This window comes from Vulpes vulpes, chromosome 1 (assembly GCF_048418805.1).
Source record: "Vulpes vulpes isolate BD-2025 chromosome 1, VulVul3, whole genome shotgun sequence".
NCBI classification, from domain to species: Eukaryota; Metazoa; Chordata; class Mammalia; order Carnivora; family Canidae; genus Vulpes; species Vulpes vulpes.
Window position 1 is genome coordinate 57,874,515 of NC_132780.1, and position 19,533 is coordinate 57,894,047.

General features: G+C 39.2%; 1 protein-coding gene across 5 annotated transcripts in view; it reads right to left on the reverse strand.

Moving 5' to 3' along the window:
• Positions 1-8,518: 8,518 nt before the first annotated feature.
• The window catches only part of NKAIN2 (sodium/potassium transporting ATPase interacting 2), a 953,766-nt gene continuing 942,751 nt past the window's right edge, over positions 8,519-19,533 (reverse strand). For 3 of the 5 annotated variants that reach the window (XM_026013431.2, XM_072765070.1, XM_072765071.1), the window contains 2 exons: positions 15,249-15,330; positions 8,519-10,999 (listed from right to left, as the gene is read on the reverse strand). In XM_026013431.2, coding sequence (XP_025869216.1) covers positions 10,990-10,999; positions 15,249-15,330 — 92 coding nt within the window. In that variant the 3' untranslated portion in view covers positions 8,519-10,989. Of the gene's footprint in view, positions 11,000-14,458; positions 14,548-15,248; positions 15,331-19,533 lie in introns of all 5 variants that reach the window. The other 2 variants (XM_026013429.2, XM_072765069.1) reach the window with 1 other exon arrangement.

The following is a 19,533-nucleotide window of genomic DNA, read 5'->3' on the forward strand; positions in this document are numbered from 1 at the left end:
CATGAATAAATAAATAAAATCTTTTTTTTTAAAAAAGGCATAGTTTCTTAAGTTGATGTGAATCCAAATGAATGAGCTCTACAATATTATAGGACCCTCCTGCAAAAATTTCACAAGTAGATAGATAGCAGCTAAGCCCCTCTAGCGACTTTCTTTTTATTTTTCAGTCACAGTTGGTCTTTAGCAGTGATTTATTAAAACTGAGTTGAATTTTACAAATTATTAGCAGCAACACCAATAGTGGAAATAGCTGTGTCATATGCTCTGAAAGTTTCACTGAGCTCTTCCACTTGGGTGTCACGAACCTGAAACGCAACAATCTCGTGTGTTACAAAAGGAGATGATGAGTTCATCTTCTGTCCCACCTTACAATTCCAGGATTCTAACTCTTATTCCCAGGAAGCAGAGGATTTGAGCTTATTTAAGTAGTTCTGTGAATTCTTTTGAGATTTTAAAAATATCCTACATAGTCTATATCGGCCATTAGAAATGCGGACCCTCAGCAAGAACATCTTTCACCTGGGTGTGTAGGGACTACCTAGGTAGAGACTTAGATGATTACGGTTGGTGGAGCAATGGCCCTCCAAAGACTTACATCCCTTCATGCCAACAAATATGTTACCTCATATAACAAAGGGACTTTTGTTGTCCCTTTCACAGATGTGACGAGGAGTTTAGAGATGGGAAGATTATCCTGGGTTATCCAATATAATCAAAAAGGTCATTATAAAAAATAATTTAAAAAAAGGGTCATTATAAGGGGGAGGCAGGTGGGTCAGTGTCAGAGAGGTGTGATGATGAAATCAGAGGTCAGAGAGTTAGGGGAGAGACGAAGATGCTGCACTTCTGACTTTGAAGATGGACAAAAGGGATGCTAGCCAAAGAATGCAGGCAGCTCTTAGAATTTGGAAAAGGGAAAGAAATGGCTTCTTTTCTTGAGCCTCCATGAGGAACAAAATCCTGCTGACACCTTGATTTTAGCACCATGAAACCCATTTAGGACTTCTGATCTCCAGAGGGGTATCTTAATAAATTTGTGTTGTTTTAAATTACTGAGCTGTCCTAACTTGCTACCACAGCAACAGGAAACTAATACAAGGATTTATAGCTAGAATTAAAATTTGAGGGTCATAACAATTGCATGTATTTCCATCTCCTTTAATACAAATAGAAATTGTCCCCCGAAACAAGACTGAAGAAAATTTGTGATCACCCACTAACAATCAATGATACATATAAAATGTTGTTGACTTTTATGGACAAAAATGTAAGAAACGATGAATCAGTAAGTAAGGTGTTTTTTTTTTTTTGAAAATACTTTTTTTTTCCTTTTTGTTCACATACCTGGCTTTTAGCTGTAACTGTACACTATTTAAGAAGGAGAAATTGCCAATAGACATTCGATGAGACTAGGGATGAGGGAAGACCATTATGCTTGGCGTGAATGGTGGAACTCGCTTCAGTTTTTGTTTAGCCTTTTAATATAAATCGTCCTTTAGAAAGATGTGACTTTTTGTAGTGATATTAAATTCTGTCTGTAAAAATGAATGACACTGGCAACAAATACTTAGCAAGTGCTGGTTTACTGCCCATCCATATCTCTTTTCACTCTAGCTCAGCACTTCTCTGTGAGTTTCAATTTTAAATGTCAAGCACAACCAAAGTGGGACTTATGGAGAAGGGAATTTATAAACACAATATATTACAAGTGTCTTGTTTTCCTTCAGAGTTGACCATGTTTACCAAGATTTACTGTGCTTTTATTTCTCTCTGTACAGACAGGGATGATAGTTGGCGAGAGAGGGCCTGTGGTCATAAGGGCTCACATGCGCCATATTTAAGCCACGGTGCCCCTGAGAGAGGAATAATTCCAGAATTTTCCTCTGATGTCCACCCTCTGCCAAACAGCCTTAATTGTTAAGAAACCTCATGTCCTATCTCAAATGGAAAGTGTCTGGAGAGGTGTGGTGGATGGAAGGAAGGAAGTCATTCGAATAAAGTCAGGACTACATATCTTGTGGGTGAGTGGGTAAGAATGTCTATAATTTGAGACAGGTCTTCTTTGATATTAAAGGGAACATAGCTATTCACATCTGTGTCCTGTTCTCCGGAGATTTTTAGTAGACGTTAGAACCGTGGGCTCTGCAGACAGATTGTGTTTGAGATTTGGATCTGTCACTTAGATGCTCTGACCATGTAGAGTGCTGAGTGGCCCTTATACCTCTAATATCATCTTACATGAATGTTGAAAAATAGAAAAAGGAGTAAGGGAGCGGATTCTCCTACTGTAGTGCTTCCAAGATAGGCCTTCATAGAGAAACATGAAGGAATAAAAATCTCTTAATTACATAAAATATAGTCTTTCAATGTACTCTTTTGGCACATGGTGCCTTGATTCACAATGCGTTATAATTAGTTATCTTTTCAGTTTTTTTTTAAAAAAGATTTATTTATTTGAGAGAGAGAAAGAGCATGCAAGCATGTGAGTGGCGGGAGGGGCAGAGGGGGAGAATCTTAAACTGACTCCCCAGTAATCCAGAGTCCCAGGCAGGACGCATGAGATCATGACCTGAGCTGAAACCGAGGGTGTTTATCTGAGCCTCCCAGGTGCTCCTATTTTTGGTTTCTGCATGCATTCCAACAATATATCTATCTTATTTTAAATGTATTGGAGCTATACTAACCTCAACAATTCCTACTTCTGAGTTTTGGTGGGAAGGATTTAACAGCAACTTTTGTTGTTATTCTTGAAATTTATTCTTAAACTTGCAGAATCAGATTGAATTACAGCCATGAAGCGCTAGTGCCCATGCACCATAATGGATTTCAATGATCACGATAAAACTCCTGTAATGAGATGAGTAATAAAAACCTGACCAATTATGCGATATAACTAGATGTTTGATTCAATTCATTGGAAAGTGTGAAAATACTCAACAGCCTTGGTGTCTAAGGCATCTGATCTCTCCTTTTTGGTGTTTTCTTCTTCTTCTTCTTCTTTCTTCTTCTTCTTCTTCTTCTTCTTCTTCTTCTTCTTCTTCTTCTTCTTGAAATCTTATCTTTTCATTCTCAGTAAAAACACTTCAGGACTATTTTTAATAATAAATGAAATATCCTAGCTTCATTTGTTCCAGTAACAAAACGGGTGTAAGTTTGAAGTGGGGGAGGATGCAGACGTTTTTCCTCTTGGCTTCTGTAGCAAGCAGGGCCACCTAGCGTTATGGCTGGGTGGGCATGTGACATGTTTCATTGCACGGGGTCCCCACGCTCAGAGGAGTCTGGTACTTAGTTTAACGTTCCACTCTCCTCTTCATGAAATTCTTAATATATTTTTCTTGAGCATGTGGTGAGCAGACAAGATGGCCTGGGGTGACAGCTTGCATGAATGCTTGTGATCTAGCAGCAGGACTGGAGGGCACTGGCTCAGGCCCTTGGGCACATTGTGCAGCTTGCAGAGCAATTGGTCTGGCCTGCCTCAGGGCAGTCGAAGATGCCGCTGGACTGGGGAGTGACCTGGGACAGGACTGGCAGTGGTGACAGTGGCAGCTCTACCCCTGAGGGAAAGCTGGGGCCCCGGGCAGCCCTGGGAACTGGGGGATGCCAGCTTACCTATTAATTCCCCAAGAGCGCTTGCCCCTGCAGCTTCTGCACAAATGTTAACTGTGGCTCCACGCTGGACCACGACTGCTGGTTGTCAGGCAGCAAACGTTGTCAGTAAATTATTATAAGATGAAAGTATGCACATCGACATTAAATAAAACATATCTATCACAGAGTTATTGGAATTACTCTAAGAGTTTGGAGTCCCTGGTTTTGAGAACTGCTGTAACACTGTACAATAAATCCACAGGCTTACACATAAAAAGTAAAGATTGTAGCCTTAGTAGTGGACACATCAATTTTCATATGATGCTTCAGATGAACAAATTATTAATGAGAAATAATTTTAAAATTATTTTCCTTATAATTGAATATATAGCAATAGATTCCTTAAGTGGGTGTTTTCAAGTACATGAAGCCATTTTCAGCTTCTTGAACAAGTTACAGGAAACGGAGAAAACGCTAAGATGTTACTGTATATTTTTTCTTTAAAATTAGATTCAGACTTACACTAGAGTGACTTTTTGTGAGGTTAAATCTTTTTTGAAAAATTGTTCTGTGAACCGTTAACTCAAATGACTGAAATTTCTATTTAAGAGTAACCTATTAGAAATTTATCTCAATGCTGTCACTGTTTGTAAAATAGTCTTCATGGTTCTAGTAAAGTAGAAACAGCAGGAAGATTTTTCTCAAGACTAAAAATTATAAAAAATTACAACTTTATAAAAATCATCAAAAGTTGTGATGCATCTGCCAAGAGTGACTGGTTATCACATTCATTTATATTGATTGAAAATTAATCAGTTGAAAGTATACATTTTGGTGACTTAATATTAAATTGTAGAAAGATGGGTCACACATCCTATGATCAATCAAGATGTCCCATTAATTTTCTATTCATTGTATTATTTAAAATGATGATGCCAAAATATTTTTTTATTATGTGTATTTTGTTTTGTTATTTATGTGTTATTATTCACCCTTTTTATGTTTTATAAGTAATAAAATACGTTTATAGGAGAAAATCTTTGGGCACCTGGCTGGCTCAGTTGGGAGAACATGTGGCTCTTGATCTCGGGGTTATGAGTTCAAGCATCACATAGTGTGTAGAGATTAAAAAAATAAAAACTAAAACAAAAAATAAAATCTTAAAAAATAAATAAATACATACAGAAATAAATGAAAAAAAAATCTTTATTTTATTTTAGGGGGCTTGAAATCACAACCCTGAGATCAAGACCTGAGGTGAGATCAAGAGTTCAATGCTTAACTGACTGAGCCACCCAGGCTCCCCAAGGAAAATTCATTATATTTTAGTACCTTTACTTTATTTTTTTAAAGATTTTATTTATTTATTTTAGAGAGAGAAAGCACAAGTTGGTGGGGGAGAGCAGAGGCAGAGGGAGAAGCAACTCCCCACTGAGCAGGGAGCCCGATGAGGGGTTGGGCTTATGACCCAAGCCAAGGGCAGATGCTTAACCTACTGAGCCACCCGGGCGACCCTATCTTAGTACTTTTAGTAGCACTTTTTTCCCTACTCTTTGAACAAGGGTTTCACATTTTTGTTTTTTTTTTTCACTGGGTCTCATAAAACTGTGTATCCACCCCTGATGGCAAGATGTAGACAGATATTTGGCTCATCAGAAATAGAAATGTTTCATGTCTGAGGATAGTTGCCTTTCAGCACTCAAAACAACACAAACCCTGAATACAGTTTGCTTTTCCATGAGTTATTAGCACAGGCCCCAGCCTCTCAATGCTCAGCCTGTGTCCTATCTTTTGCAGATGGGAAGACTAGGTCCATGGGTGCCTGCTGCACAGAGTTGTTACATCTTTGCCAACACAGGATTTTTCATAGTCTTTACTCGATTTAATAAGTTGTCGGTGACCTATCATTTGTAACTCATTGTCTGTTTGCTTGACTCGGGCCTGAGAGCCTTGGTCAGCCTGAGATAACAATGACAAGAGGCTCCGGTGTTCTGGTGGCCTCTAGTTTAAGGCTCAGAAGATTTATGTCTAGACAGCAGTGTGCAAAACCTCTCTGCACGTGGGGATCCACATATCCCCAAAGGATATAATGAGTAAAACTAGAAGAATAATGAAGAAAAATGACAGGCACATGGGAGGGGAATAAACAGGGTATGCCTCTGGTAAATAACTCCCTGAAGGACTCTTAGAAAAGACTTACTGATTAATTGAATCAATCCATCATCCTTGGGGTGACAGCATCAATTTGCAATCTTTTTTGGGGAGTTGTTTTATTCTATTGCTGTTATGGCTTAAATTCGTACGAGGGTAGAATGAGAGGTTAAAAAATAGAACTGTTTTATTATTAAGGTGCCACAATCCTGTGCTCTCATTATATAGGAGCCTTACATTCATTTTAATTAAAGTTTGGACTGTGTCAGAGCATCAACATGTGGCTTATAAAAGGATTTTTTTTCCTTCCTTGAATTTATCTTATAGAAATAAACCTTCAATACCTATTAAAATTTTAGGCTCGTTTGCTTCTCAACTCCGTGTGTGAGGATTTAAAAAAATAATCTTCGTTATAATTCCAAAACATATAAAAAGATGTGTCTTGATCCCTTTTTCAGACAAATTCCCCTTCATTTTCTTTGTTGTCACTGGAAGGCGTAACTCATGATACCTGTGAAGGTTTCAGTGGTAAATGAGACCCTTGGAATGAATGATCCCTTCCAAGTTTTTGTTGAATTAAAAAGGAGAGAGTACGTAAATGTCTTTGAGATTTTGCTCTGTTACCCAAAGTGATTGTTTCAAGATACTAGCATGTTTTAAATTGGACATAATATATCAATCACAGATTTTGTTCTTTCCTGTCTCGGGAGTGGGTGGAAGGAAGATGTAATAAAATGAAAAGAGGATTGAATATGCATCCTAAGCAAAGATTCACCTGTGATGAGGATAACTGGGCCTTCATTTTTTACAATGTAAAGATCTTGATACCAAAGCTTTCTGAGTATGAGTGTTGAGGGCTGAAATTCTACCAAAGACAGATAAAATGCCTGAGGGAAGATTATCCTGACAATCACAGTAAGTATTTTTGTGACAGAACTGTTTAAGTAATCCCAATCTCTCTAATACCAACTCTTCATAAATGTATTACGAAAGAAGTAACAGGAAAACTTCTAACCCTGAAATCAAATGTTAACTGGTTGACTAGGTTTATATACGGGTACGAGTTATTGGTCTTTAAAAGAGTTGTAAGATAATAAACATATTTAAACATATTTCAGGGATGTTTGGGTGGCTCGGTGGTTGAGCATCTCCTTTGGCTCAGGGCGTGATCCCGGGGTCCTGGGATCAAGTTCCGCGTTGGGCTCCCCACAGGGAGCCTGCTTCTCCTTCTGCCTGTGTCTCTGCCTCTCTCTCTGTGTCTCTCATGAATAAATAAATAAAATCTTAAAAAAATAAAACTTCACATTGAGGCTATATTGAACCTAATACATAATAATCCAGACACATTTCATGACCTTATACTGTCTTGGGGTCTTCCTTATCGGGGTTCATGCTGATTTAGCAGTCCAGGGTCAGTTGACAAATCCCCATCATCTGGGATTTGATTTATTCTATTCTGACCAGAGTACACATACCAGAATTTGGTGTAGGATGGTGAGTTATTTGCATTTTCAAGATAAATGGTAATCTCGAGTAATTTCTTGGTCTCTGTGGACCTTAGTATACTGTCTCTATAATAAATGGGTTTGGATCTCAAAAGTTTGTTCTGCGATGTGACCTACTTAAAATGAGTTTGTATGTATGAGTTGACGGCCCACTCGTTATAGTACAATGGAATGCTGGCTGTTTCCTTCACTGTATTAGAGATTATGATATTAATAGTTACCAAAGGAGAATCTTGGTACCAACAACAAAAAAACATTTATTATTTAACCAAATGCACACCCGATTTGAGAGCTCCAGAGGCCAGAATCTTTTCTCTAGGGGACCTAAATAGTTGCCTTAGTAACATTTTATCTCTTTCACTGCAACCGAGGTATTGTGCGCCTTGGATCTCACAGTGTGAAGCCACATTCTGATAGTCATCCACGATGAACCAGTCAACGTACCTTTTGCACGGGGAACAAAAGTAGAAACAGGCCTGATCATTTCCAAGACTTACCGTGTGGCCAAGAAGGCAAATACTACAAGTTGATCTTCACCTTCTTCGAATGCCGCCTCCAGGCCTTATTTTGTCTTTAATCGATTTCTGCATTTGGGGTTCGAGGGGATGTTGTGTGTCTGTGTGCAGGGAGAGGAACCCCAACAGCAGCTCAAGCCTGAGATAGCCCAAGCCAGGGGCAGTTTAAGCTACTTTCTATCTCTTTCATCCATACAGTGAACCTCAGCTGAAATTACAGTTGTGCAATCACAAATGCGGGGGGTTAATCTTCCCTACTCACCCCCTACCCCCAACATGCTTCACTTAGAGTGTTGTCAAAGACTGTGTCGTCAAAGGAATAATGAATAAATGAGTCTTTTAAATTATTTTATTTTAAATAATTTGGCCTTTAAAAAATGAAAAACCTTACCTATGTTAAGCAAAGGTTTTTAATATAGTACCCTCACACCTCTAGCTATTGGCTGGATGCTTAACTCTAAATTCTAGGTTGAAAGTGGGGGGGGGGGAGGGAAGTCATCTAAATGACATCACGTCTATTCCAGGCAGTCTCGTAAAAGAACCCTTAGTGTTAAGAGATAATGAAAGTACGTGCTACCTATGACTTAGCTAAAATGGTGCCGTGACCTGGCAATTTCTTTTTACTGCTGACACATCCATCCCTACGTGGCACAGAACACCAGCGTCGCCTTCATGTAAATTTAATAGGGTTTCCCTGTCAATGACACAATCAAATACCCTGTGAGAAGGAGCAGGGGCTTTCAGGGATGGCTCAGAAACTTAATTGTTTTTCCATTTATTTTTAAAATGCAAATTACACTAGTAAGTCAAAAAAATCACTCTGTTAAAAATACATTCAGAATTAACAAACTCAAAAAAAAAAAAAAAAAGGACACATCAGGATTGTAACTCTTGCCTTCCGAATATTAGGTTTATAACAAAAGCTCAGCCTAGAAAAATAGCATTCTTCACCGAATTTTGAGGAGGATTCAGCTGTACAACTTAGATGTTTTTCCAGATATAATCACACTACTGTGCTCACTGCTCCCAAAAAAAGACCTGTCCACTGATTACTTTTTAGTAGTCAACAACTGTTTTTGAAAATTTTGGTGGCGATGATAGTAGTGATTAGGTGGTAGCTTGGCTACAACTTAAAGCAGGAATATGAGGGCTTGTTCTCTGTGCGTTTAAATCTCTATCCATATACATGTCCTAGAAGGTGGAACCTCTAGGTGCATGAATGTACAGTGAAACCTCATTTTAATAGTCACATTAATAGTCACATTAGAGCAGTTTCTGGCATGTATAGTATTTATATTTTAAGAGTCAGAGGACAATACATTGGTAAGTATTTTTCTCATACATTAAACATGCATGTCACTATAAAATCATCGTATGAGGTTTCACTGACATGTTTGCAATTATAGATTTTATACATGTATGTGTATGGACAAACATATACAAGCCACTGAGAAAATTCAAGCACAAGTGCTGGAACCATTTTTTTTTTGTAGTTTATGTTCCAATATCACCTTTGTTCCTTTATCGTTTTCAGATGTAGATGCATGTATTTCACAGACATCCATGCAAACACAGTAATGGGACTGGTTTATGTAGATCTGGGTGGGCTAAGGTCCAAAGTAGGTTAACCCAATACTTGAAACTATATAGAAACCAAGAGAAAACATTGCTCCATGCCAATTGATAACTTTTCAAGTCTCAATTTCACTGCATTTAAGGATGTTGTATCAGTTTTAAAAAAAATTGATTTAGCATCTCAGGTGGATCCAAGAAAAAACATGACTCTTCTGAGTTCCTGACAAGCCTGAGCTAATTAATTATGTTTTCCACTAATGAAAACCAAATAATGCTTGAATATATAGAACAAAATTTCCTAGGATTCCAGAATATTCCATAAACACATTGACCTACTATAAGTTTCCAAAGGCATCTTGTTGCCAACTACGTTAACAGCACAGTTTTTCTGCCACAATAATACAGGAGGATTAAAATACACTCTAACACACAACAGATCCCCCAAATACCACAAAGAGATCTCAAATATTTCACCAAGGTAACTATTGCTCCCCGCCCCCCCCCCCGCCCACCCAAAAAATAATCTCGTACGCTGAAGTTAGGAAAAAAGGTTCACCTACGTAGGGTCTTCAATTTGAATTAGATATAAAAGAGTAAACATAGCTAATACATATTCAGTTGGCCTCTGTTGATAGAAATCCACAGCTGTTTCTGTGTTAGTAAAAGACATCTGTAGATACTTATAAAAGCACCTAGAGTGCGACAAATAAAATCAGTGAGTTAAGCCAGTACTGCTCTCTGCTTCCAGTAGGTTAATGAGCTTAGTAGATTAATAAGTTTTACTTTGTCCCACCCAACCCCTTCCGAAGACCACATTTAAGAATTATAAAGATGACGATTATTGTTGTTGTTGTTATTACTGTCACTTGTTTGTCTGTTTTTGGCCACCATGGAGGTTCAATGGTAAAGCACTTTGCTGGACAGCTGGCAGTTTTTGTACACAGACACACTGGAGCTGCTGAGCTACGCAGTCTTGTTTCTTGACATGAAACACACGGACTCGAACTCATTCGGAATTAATAGCAGTGTGTTAGCCTAAAGGAAGTGACTTGGGGAGGTCTGCACTGAGACTCGGGCGCACAACTTAGGTGGGTTAAGGCAAGTATGTACGGTATAGCCTTTAGGGCAAACAACCTGCCATTTCGGACTTCGGTTACTAGGTCATCATGGCATGTTTCGTTTGTTTTTGCAATCACATTGCCTACATAGCCGTGGTGCTACCAAGACGTATGGAGTGCAGAAGACAGGGCTCTCAAACTAATGCGCCCTGGGTGACTTCGCAGCTCGCAGAGGCCGACTGGCTGGGCTGCAGAGGAGTTAGTGACGGCCAGCAGTGGGCACCAACACGTCTCCTTAGGAACTTTCCAAAGGCCTGGGAGAAAGAAGCCTACTTTCAGGAAATCCGAGATGGGCGTGTCCTGCATGTTTGTTTCAGTTAGGAAGAGGAGGCCAAGTGGAATTAGTATGTGCCTCTGGGTGTGTGTGCGTGTGCGTGTGCGTGTGTGTCCCAGTGTATGTGGAGGCTTTATATTTGTTTTGTTAATATGTATATATACTTAAACTCAGTTGCTTCTTGCTCTTCATAAAATGCAGGAGGCCACTGTGAAACAAGTTCTTTGAAAGGTCCAGGAGCTGACATACTGAAGCCATCTGTATTATTTTGACCTGGGAGAGAGAAAGAGAGAGAGGAAAGATGTTCTTAATCGTGGGGGGGAGAGCTCTGCGCCTTTTCTCACCTCTCCAAGCACAAAAGCAAGCAAAAATTAAAAAAAAAAAAAAAAAAAAAAAGACCAAGCCCAAGTTTTGTTTGAAAAGAGACAACTTTCCTTTCCATTTCTTTTTCTTTCTTTCTTTCTTTCTTTCTTTCTTTCTTTCTTTCTTTCTTTCTTTCCTTTTCTTTTCTTTTCTTTCTTTCGTCCGTAATCTCCTGGATAAAGAGGCCACTTATGATCATTTAAAATCCATTTCTGGGGGCAAATGAAATGAGTGGGTATTGCCGTACAATTAGGCTGACAAATAGAACACAAGGCTTTCAGATGTTACTAATAAGACACCATGGGATATTCTCACAGCTTATACTGCAGGGGCCCCGAGTAGAGCTCCACTGGCTACGGCACGTAGGTAAGTGGGAGTCAAAGCACCTGCTTTGTTCAACAACCTGTGGACACGGGAATGTTTGTGTGCCGCAACGTTAAAGCTGTTGTTTGTTTCAAAGAGGTTAACCAAAGTATAAGAAATAAATTAATGAAAATTTTTTCTTTAGGGATGGATGATTGATAATCTCAAGAATTATAGGCCAAGAGCATTTGCCTAACTTAAGTGAAGAAGAGAGGACTAATTCAGTGATGGTAGGAGCTGAAACAGGGCGGTGAATGGAAGTCAGGGCAGTGTTTTTGAAGCTCTCGGTCCACAAATTTACTGGGGATGATGGAAGCCCCCCAGCTAACACTGCACATTACTTTTAAGCATTTGCTTTCCTTCTAAGGAACAGCTTTTATTTCTAGTTGCTATAGAATATCGTGAAAGTGCTTGAACTGGCCCATGATGTTAGATTACTCTTATTTTATGAGACTTACTTATGGCAGGTTGACAGGAAAGGCTACACCCCAAAGGACAAAGACATAGGAGATGTTGGGGCCCCTGCCTCTCAGTGGGGGATGAGGTTTATGTGTGAGTCGCTTTGGGGTGTTCTACAAGGATTTGAATAGGCAATGGCTCTCAAATGAGTGGTTTTGAGGGCTGCCAAGGTGGAAAGCCCTTCATTCAGCGCTGTGCACTGTCAAATCAGAGGCGATGAGCAGAGCACAGAGAACGGGAGGGATGCAGGCCTGTTTGGGAGTCCGGCGGCTAAATAAAAAATCAGGAAATCCAGGGAATGCCAGAGCTAACTCACAGGTCTAAGAATTTGGAAAGAACAGGGAACTGAGGGCTCAGCAGGCTGATCCCTGAGGGTTGCAAAGCTAACAAGTCCTGTGACCCTCGTTTTCCTTTCTCTTCATCCCGTTTCCTCATCTGTAAAATAAAAATCTTAATGTTGTAGTATTTGAAGTCCCACAGGGGACGTTTTGTAGAAGGGACAGGAGTAGTATTTTGACTAGCGATTCGTTATAGGCAAGTATTTCTAATTTCTCAATTGAATTTCATTAAACGTCACTTATTTCATGAGCTGTGAGACTTGAAACTTCTTGCATACTTCTAGCATTCGCAGGCAGGAAGGAAGAAAACAATATTTTTATTACTTTCGGTTTGGCATTTAAAGTCTTCTGTTTAATAAGACCATGGGAAGTTTTGTCCTCAAGGAATTTAATGCTGGATATTAAATCTGCAGAGTCGCCTCCTTAAAGACAACATTAGAATTACTAATGCCTGATCTGAAACAATATACTTGATGATGCTCAATTAGCATTCTCATGTTATTATCATAGCTAATCCTGCGTATGTGGTTCCACGTAATTTATTATAACTCGGTCACATTTATTGATCATCCCTATTGACCAACACAATGAAGTGCTACACGGTAAAGAAATGTTATGCGAGCAATCGCAAGCTTTGTCGATGTTCTGGTCTAATCTTAAGCACAAACATATTGTCACATGTTGCTTGGGTGGCTATTATATATATGACACGTTGCTTACAGAGGAAATCTTTTGGGAATGAAAAATGGTATATTTATTTCTGATCTGACACAGTCTTTTCGTAAGTAGTATTGGTTAACACAGCATCGTCACTACTAATGATAAGTTATGTTTATTAAGCTCTTACTATGTGGCATGTTTTATGTCGTATGTGCTTATAGATTCAGAATAATTATATGAAATGTATATGCTATATTATTTCTATTTTGCAGATAAGGAAACTTAGGTTTGATGAGCATAGTTAAAGTTGTTAATATAATGCTAATATAAAATTGTATGTCCAAGGTCACAAGGAATTTTATCTCCAGTACTCTGCCTTCAGTAGGTCATCCTAACCACTACTCTTTACTGCTTTGCCATTATTTTTTAATAGAATACTTTACATAAGTCTATAATATAATATTGAGAAGAGTGGTAAAGAATTTAAAAGATCATTTTATTTTTTATGTAGCTAATGAATCTTCCTGGGAGGCTAGGAGAGGCAAGTTCTAAATAGAAAACAACTGTAGTATGAGGCAAAAGGAAAAAGAAAAAAAAGCATCAGAGGAAAAAGAGATTTAAAAATCTTCCAAAAAATGTATTTGAGATACAATCTGAAGGATAGTGGGATTTCATCTTGGGGAAAAAATATGTTTGGTGTTGAGTACTGCACAGACAATTGGAAAAAAAATGTCATATTTGCAGAAAGCAAGAGATCTAGTTTGGTTGGCAAACAAAAAAAGATAAAGTGAAATATCAGACTAATACTGCCTTCAATAGACTATAAGCTTCGGGAGGACAGAAGCCAGTTCTTATTATTACATTTGCTCATTGTCTCCTAGCGTCATCTGCATATGATTGGGAGTCAAAAGTTGTTAAGGGTCCAAGAGAGGAGATAATATTTCAGCAGAACGCTGGGGCCAGATCAGAATAAGCTTGCAGAATAAGCTTGCATGGTGAGGAGTACAGGCTTTGTTCAGCAGGTAATAAGGATTCATTCACAGTTTGGGGGCAGGGGAGGGCAATGGCCAAAATGGTACCTTGAGAGGATTAATTCGGCAGCCACATGGAGGATGGGATAGAGGTACTAAAATCAGAAAGCAACAGGAGATTTAAGGTAACGAATGCCTGAATCAGGGCAGTGGTTGCAGGGAGACTGAAAAGAAAATGTGTAATGCACTGTTTGCAGAGGGGATGCCTTGAGTGACATACAATATTGGCTGAGTTCTGACCTGATAAAGTCCTTTTTTACTAGTGGAGTTACCAAATACTTCCAAAGAAAAATGCAGGCACGATGCATAGATCCTTTCCCATTGAAGGAGAAGCTTACGGGGGCAGGTGTATAAGGATTACTCTAATCTCTCGGAGGGGAAATAGTCCAAAAATCCATTTATTATCCTACACATTAACAATACTAAAAGGTAAGATGACTCAATGGTGGAGGACAACGACGACAAACACATATCTTCAAAGAGAGAAGCTCACATTTCAAAATGAATTGGAATCTTACTTTCTATTTTGATCTTCGCTTGCAATTCAGCATATCACTTGATGCTGATATATAGAATTTGTTATCAGTTGTTATCCAAGGGAATTTGCCTAAACACAGATATAAAAATCAGGCTCTGATTGTATGTCTGCTCTCTTGAGTGCTAGAGCTAAGGGTCTGATAAATTTCAGTGTTACTATTCTGGCTTAATTTTCACTTTTCACATCAGAAAAATGATACAGAGTATAATTGCTCAGTTTAAAAAAATTTTTAACACTACATATAACTAAGGTTATACTATATATACTAGGGTTATGCTATATATAACTATGTATAACCTGTCATTTATCATCCAAATGAGAATACTTTTGAGAGGAAGAGGAGGCACCAGTAATAACTATACCAGGACAACCCGTGTAAACCGAGACTCTTCTGGAAAAGCCAGAACACACAGCTTATATATAGTTGCATATAACTACCTCCTATGTTATATCATATTTTCAAATTATACAAGTTTGGGGTCATTCAAATAAGTAGTATATTAATAAAGGCTTTCGAGCTACGTAGTTGATATTTATATATATATAAGACTAAAGGTCACTTTAGAGATGGCATTTCGAATAAATTAAATTTAAAAAAGAATTATGAAGAAAATGTCATTAGAATTATCCCAAAGACAATATTAATAGAAGAGAAAATACTGGAAGTATGTAATTGGAGGAAAGCTGCATGCCATCTACTGTGTGCCAGATAACGTTTACTTAATCATCTTTTAGTATCACAGAAGAATACCTCCAAGTAGGGTACTTACATGTACATAGGCTGTAGTTGTAAATGAGATGTCTTCTGAGGGCCTTGATAGCCATAAGAATCAAACCCACCTATGAAATCAACTGAAAAGGGACAATTGCTTTCATTAGTTAACTTTTCAAAAGAACTCAACATTCGCGATCAAGATCTCACACAGATTACTAATATAAACCATTTAATACTCTATTAAAACCAAGGTGACTAATTGTGGAGGAAAACCGATCGTCGTTCCTTCAGGGTAGTGATTTTTTCCCCCTCTCAATTGTGAGATTCAATTATTGCTTTACAAGAATCTATTCACTTGGAGAAGAAATTATGTACTCCTCTCAAGCAACCAAGACCTAATTGGAGTAATAAAATTCACTTGTGCAGTAAAGATGCTATATGTCTTTTTGGTGAGTGTGGAGATTTTCTGCAACACATTACAAATGTAAAAAATAATGATCGCTTAAGTGCATGAATCTATCAGCGACTGCAGCACTAGTAATAAAATTATACTCTTGAGTGTCAAGTACAAGGTGCTATGGTGGAGCTTGTGTAAATTAACTCAACGCGGCTGTCCCTGCCAATATGGGATTTATAATTTGAAATATGCAATCAGAAATAAAGAGGTGGGGCAATGTCCAAGCAAACATTAAAATGCAATACATACCTAAATATTTTTTTAAAGATTTTTTGTTTTAAATTCATGAGACACACACACACACACACACACACACACACACAGGGGGTGGGGGGCAGTGGCAGAGACACAGGCAGGGTCCCTGCAAGGAGCCTGATGTGGGACTCGATCCCAGGATCACGCCCTGGGCGGAAGGCAGATGCTCGACTGCTGAGGCACCCAGGCGCCCCTACATACCTAAATATTTAAGGTACAGTGATCTATAACTAAAGTTACTGTGATAGAGTATATCACCCAAAATGGCTGCAACAAGATCTCCTGTTCCATAGCTATTACAGGGTGACCTTGACACTCCTCCCATCTGGTGGCTTTGGTCTGTATCCCTTTCTCTTGAACCCAGATAGAGCTTCGTGGCCACTCTGACCTACAGAGTTTGGTAGAAGTGATACTCTGTGACTTCCAAGGCTAGATCATAGAGATGTCATGCACGTCCCTTTGCTATTTTGGGAGGCTTTCCTGGAACACCACTGCCATGCCCAACTAGCCCACATGGAGAGATTAATGGAGACTCCACGGGTATGTATTGTGACCAATGGGCTGGAAGAGGTTCCCTCCGATAGCCAGCATCACCACCTAGGTACATGAGCAAGAATGCTTCCAGCCCAGTCATGGAGTCTTCCCAGCTGAGGCCCCTGATATCAGGGACCAGCCAAAAGCCATCCTCCCAGTGCCCTGTCTGAATCCGTATCCACAGACTTGTAAGTATAATAAATGATTGTTCGACACCACTGAGTTTTTGGAAGCAGTAGTCACGGCAACAGTAAATACTAAGAGTACTGTTAAAAAGTTTTGTTTTTGTTCTTTCTTTTACGCTCCTGGATATAACCGTTGTGTAGGGGCAGGGATGAAATGGGTAAAATAATGAAAGGCTGGTGATACAGAGGACAGGTAGGAGAAAGAAAGGGAAATTGAGATTGAATTAGGATGCCTGTGGATATCTTTACTTCTTCTGGAGTCAGAGTCTATTGCTTTAGCTTTGACTAGTTTTTGTTCTCCTTTTAGTATCCTAAATGCTACAGGTAGAAATTGGAGCAAGGCGTGCAATAATATCAAGTCTATGATGTTTGTTTAGTGGGGAAAGCTTTATTTAATAGATTTTATTTTTTATTTTATTTATTTATTTTTTAAAGATTTATTTATTTATTTATTCATAGAGACACACACAGAGAGAGAGAGAGAGAGAGAGAGAGGCAGAGACACAGAGAAGTAGGCACCATGCAGAGAGCCTGACTGTGGGAGTCGATCCAGGTCTCTAAGATCACGCCCTAGGCTGCAGGTGGCACTAAACTGCTGTGCCACGGGGGGTGCCCAGATTTTATTTTTTAGAGCAGTTTTAGGTTTATGGCAAAACTGAGCAGAAAGTATAGAGTTCCTACACAGACCCTGTCCCCACACATGCACAAGCTCTCCTACCATCAACATCCCACACCAGAGTGGTACATTTGTTGTAACTGTTGAATCTACACTGACACATCATCATCGGTCAACGTCCAGAGCTTACATCAGGGTTCACATTTGGTATTTTAAACCATATTTTTAAAATTTTTATTTTTATTTATTTTATTTATTTATTTATTTATTTATTTATTTATTTATGATAGTCACAGAGAGAGAGAGAGGCAGAGACACAGGCGGAGGAAGAAGCAGGCTCCATGCACTGGGAGCCCGATGTGGGATTCGATCCCGGGTCTCCAGGATCACGCCCTGGGCCAAAGGCAGGCGCCAAACCGCTGCGCCACCCAGGGATCCCCTATTTTTAAAATTTTTAAAAAAGATTTTATTTATTTGAGATAGCAAGAGAGCGCGAGCTGGAGGGAGAGGGAGGGAGAGAGAATTTGAAGCAGATTCTGCACTGAGTGCAGAGCCTGATGTGGGGCTGGATCTCATGACTATGAAATCATGGAGATCACGATCCATGATGAAACCAAGTGTACGCCACTTGGGTGCCCCTCAAGTATGTTTTTTGATGAGGGTATAATGACGTGTACCCACAATGTTAGTCTCATACAGAAGGGTTTCACTGCCCTAAAATTCCTCTGTGCTCTGCCTTTTATCCCTCCCTCCCCTCATCCCTAGCAACCACTGATCTTTTTACTGTCTCCATAATTTAACTTTTCTAGAACATCATATAGGTGGACTCACACAGTATGTAGCCTTTTCTGATTGGCTTCTATCCCTTAGTTGTGTGCATCTGAGGTGCCCTCATGTCTTTTTGTGGTTTAATACCTCATTTCTTTTTATTATGAGAATGCTTTTTTGAGGGTGAATTTCTCTTTCTCATCAAAAGTGGAACGGTGTAAGAACAAAGGCCCTGATGTTAGAAAGATCAAGGTTCAAATACTGCTTTGACCACTTTAAGGCCAGCTGTGTGACCTTAAACAAATCATTTAACATCTCTCAGAAATAGGAATTAAAATACTTATTTCATACAATTAGTGTGAGGATAAAATGAAATAGGGAATAGAGAGCCCTGGGGGAGACATATGGTGTGGAAGAAGAAAATTAAGTCTCATTAAAAAAATCAGGATTTTCTTTTTTTTTCCCCTCAAGTTAAGGGTTTTATTTTTTTTTTTTTAAAGATTTTATTTACTTATTCATGAGAGACAGAGAGAAAGGCAGAGACACAGGCAGAGGGAGAAGCAGGCTCCATGCAAGAAGCCTGATGTGGGACTTGATCCTGGGACCCCAGGGTCACACCCTGAGCTGAAGGCAGATGCTCAACCACTGAGCCACCCAGAGATCCCCAGGATTTTCTTTATATAATTCTTCTAAGAAAGAAAAAAACAGGAAGTGTGTAATTTGGGACAACTATGAAACTGTACGGAGTATTTTACAGAAGATGGATGAAGAAAAGGAGTCTCCTTTGTTTTCTGAATTGCCCACATTTGTACATTAGCTAATATAAATGGCACCAGAAGAGCTATCCCATAATTAAGGGGCAACTATATTTAAAGCTTATTTTGAGAAATTATTGTCTATGATTGGAGATTCAGTGCAGATAGTACCTAAATTCCCTTTCATTTGGGTTTGCTGTTGTCAACAATGGGACTTTGTTAGGGACAGGTTTGCTGAGAGGTGTTCATAGCATTAACGTGTCCTTGTTCCAAGGTCCCCCCTCAGTAGGATGGTCCTCACTCTGGCGCTGGAGAATAGGGTGAGCTAGAGTAGAATAAGATCACGGCAGATGTAAATGGTGAGGTATCCTCCACTGAAATGGAGATCTAAGTCAAACTCAGATTTATTGTTATTATTGGTGTTAGGAAATATTTCCTTGGCTGCTTCCCAGGAGTTTGAGATGGAGAGCAGAAAAAGCCAGATGGTAACAACAAGCCAAAGACTGTGGAGTGAACCAAGGGGTAACTAGAAGAAACCATGATGAATCTTCAGGTCCAATGGATAGAATCAGAACCAAACATGGAAAACGAAGCTTGAGTTGGGAGCAGTTGGGAGCAAGACATGAGAGAAGGCCAGAAGGGAAATGAGGTGTGTTCTGAGTATGTGTTGGGAGGAGTGTTTGACTGTCTGGGGCTTGTTCTTCTTAGCCACCATGTATCTGGTGTGGGGGTTGGTAGAGCTGGCTTACAACTCCCCAAGTTAGGGAGGA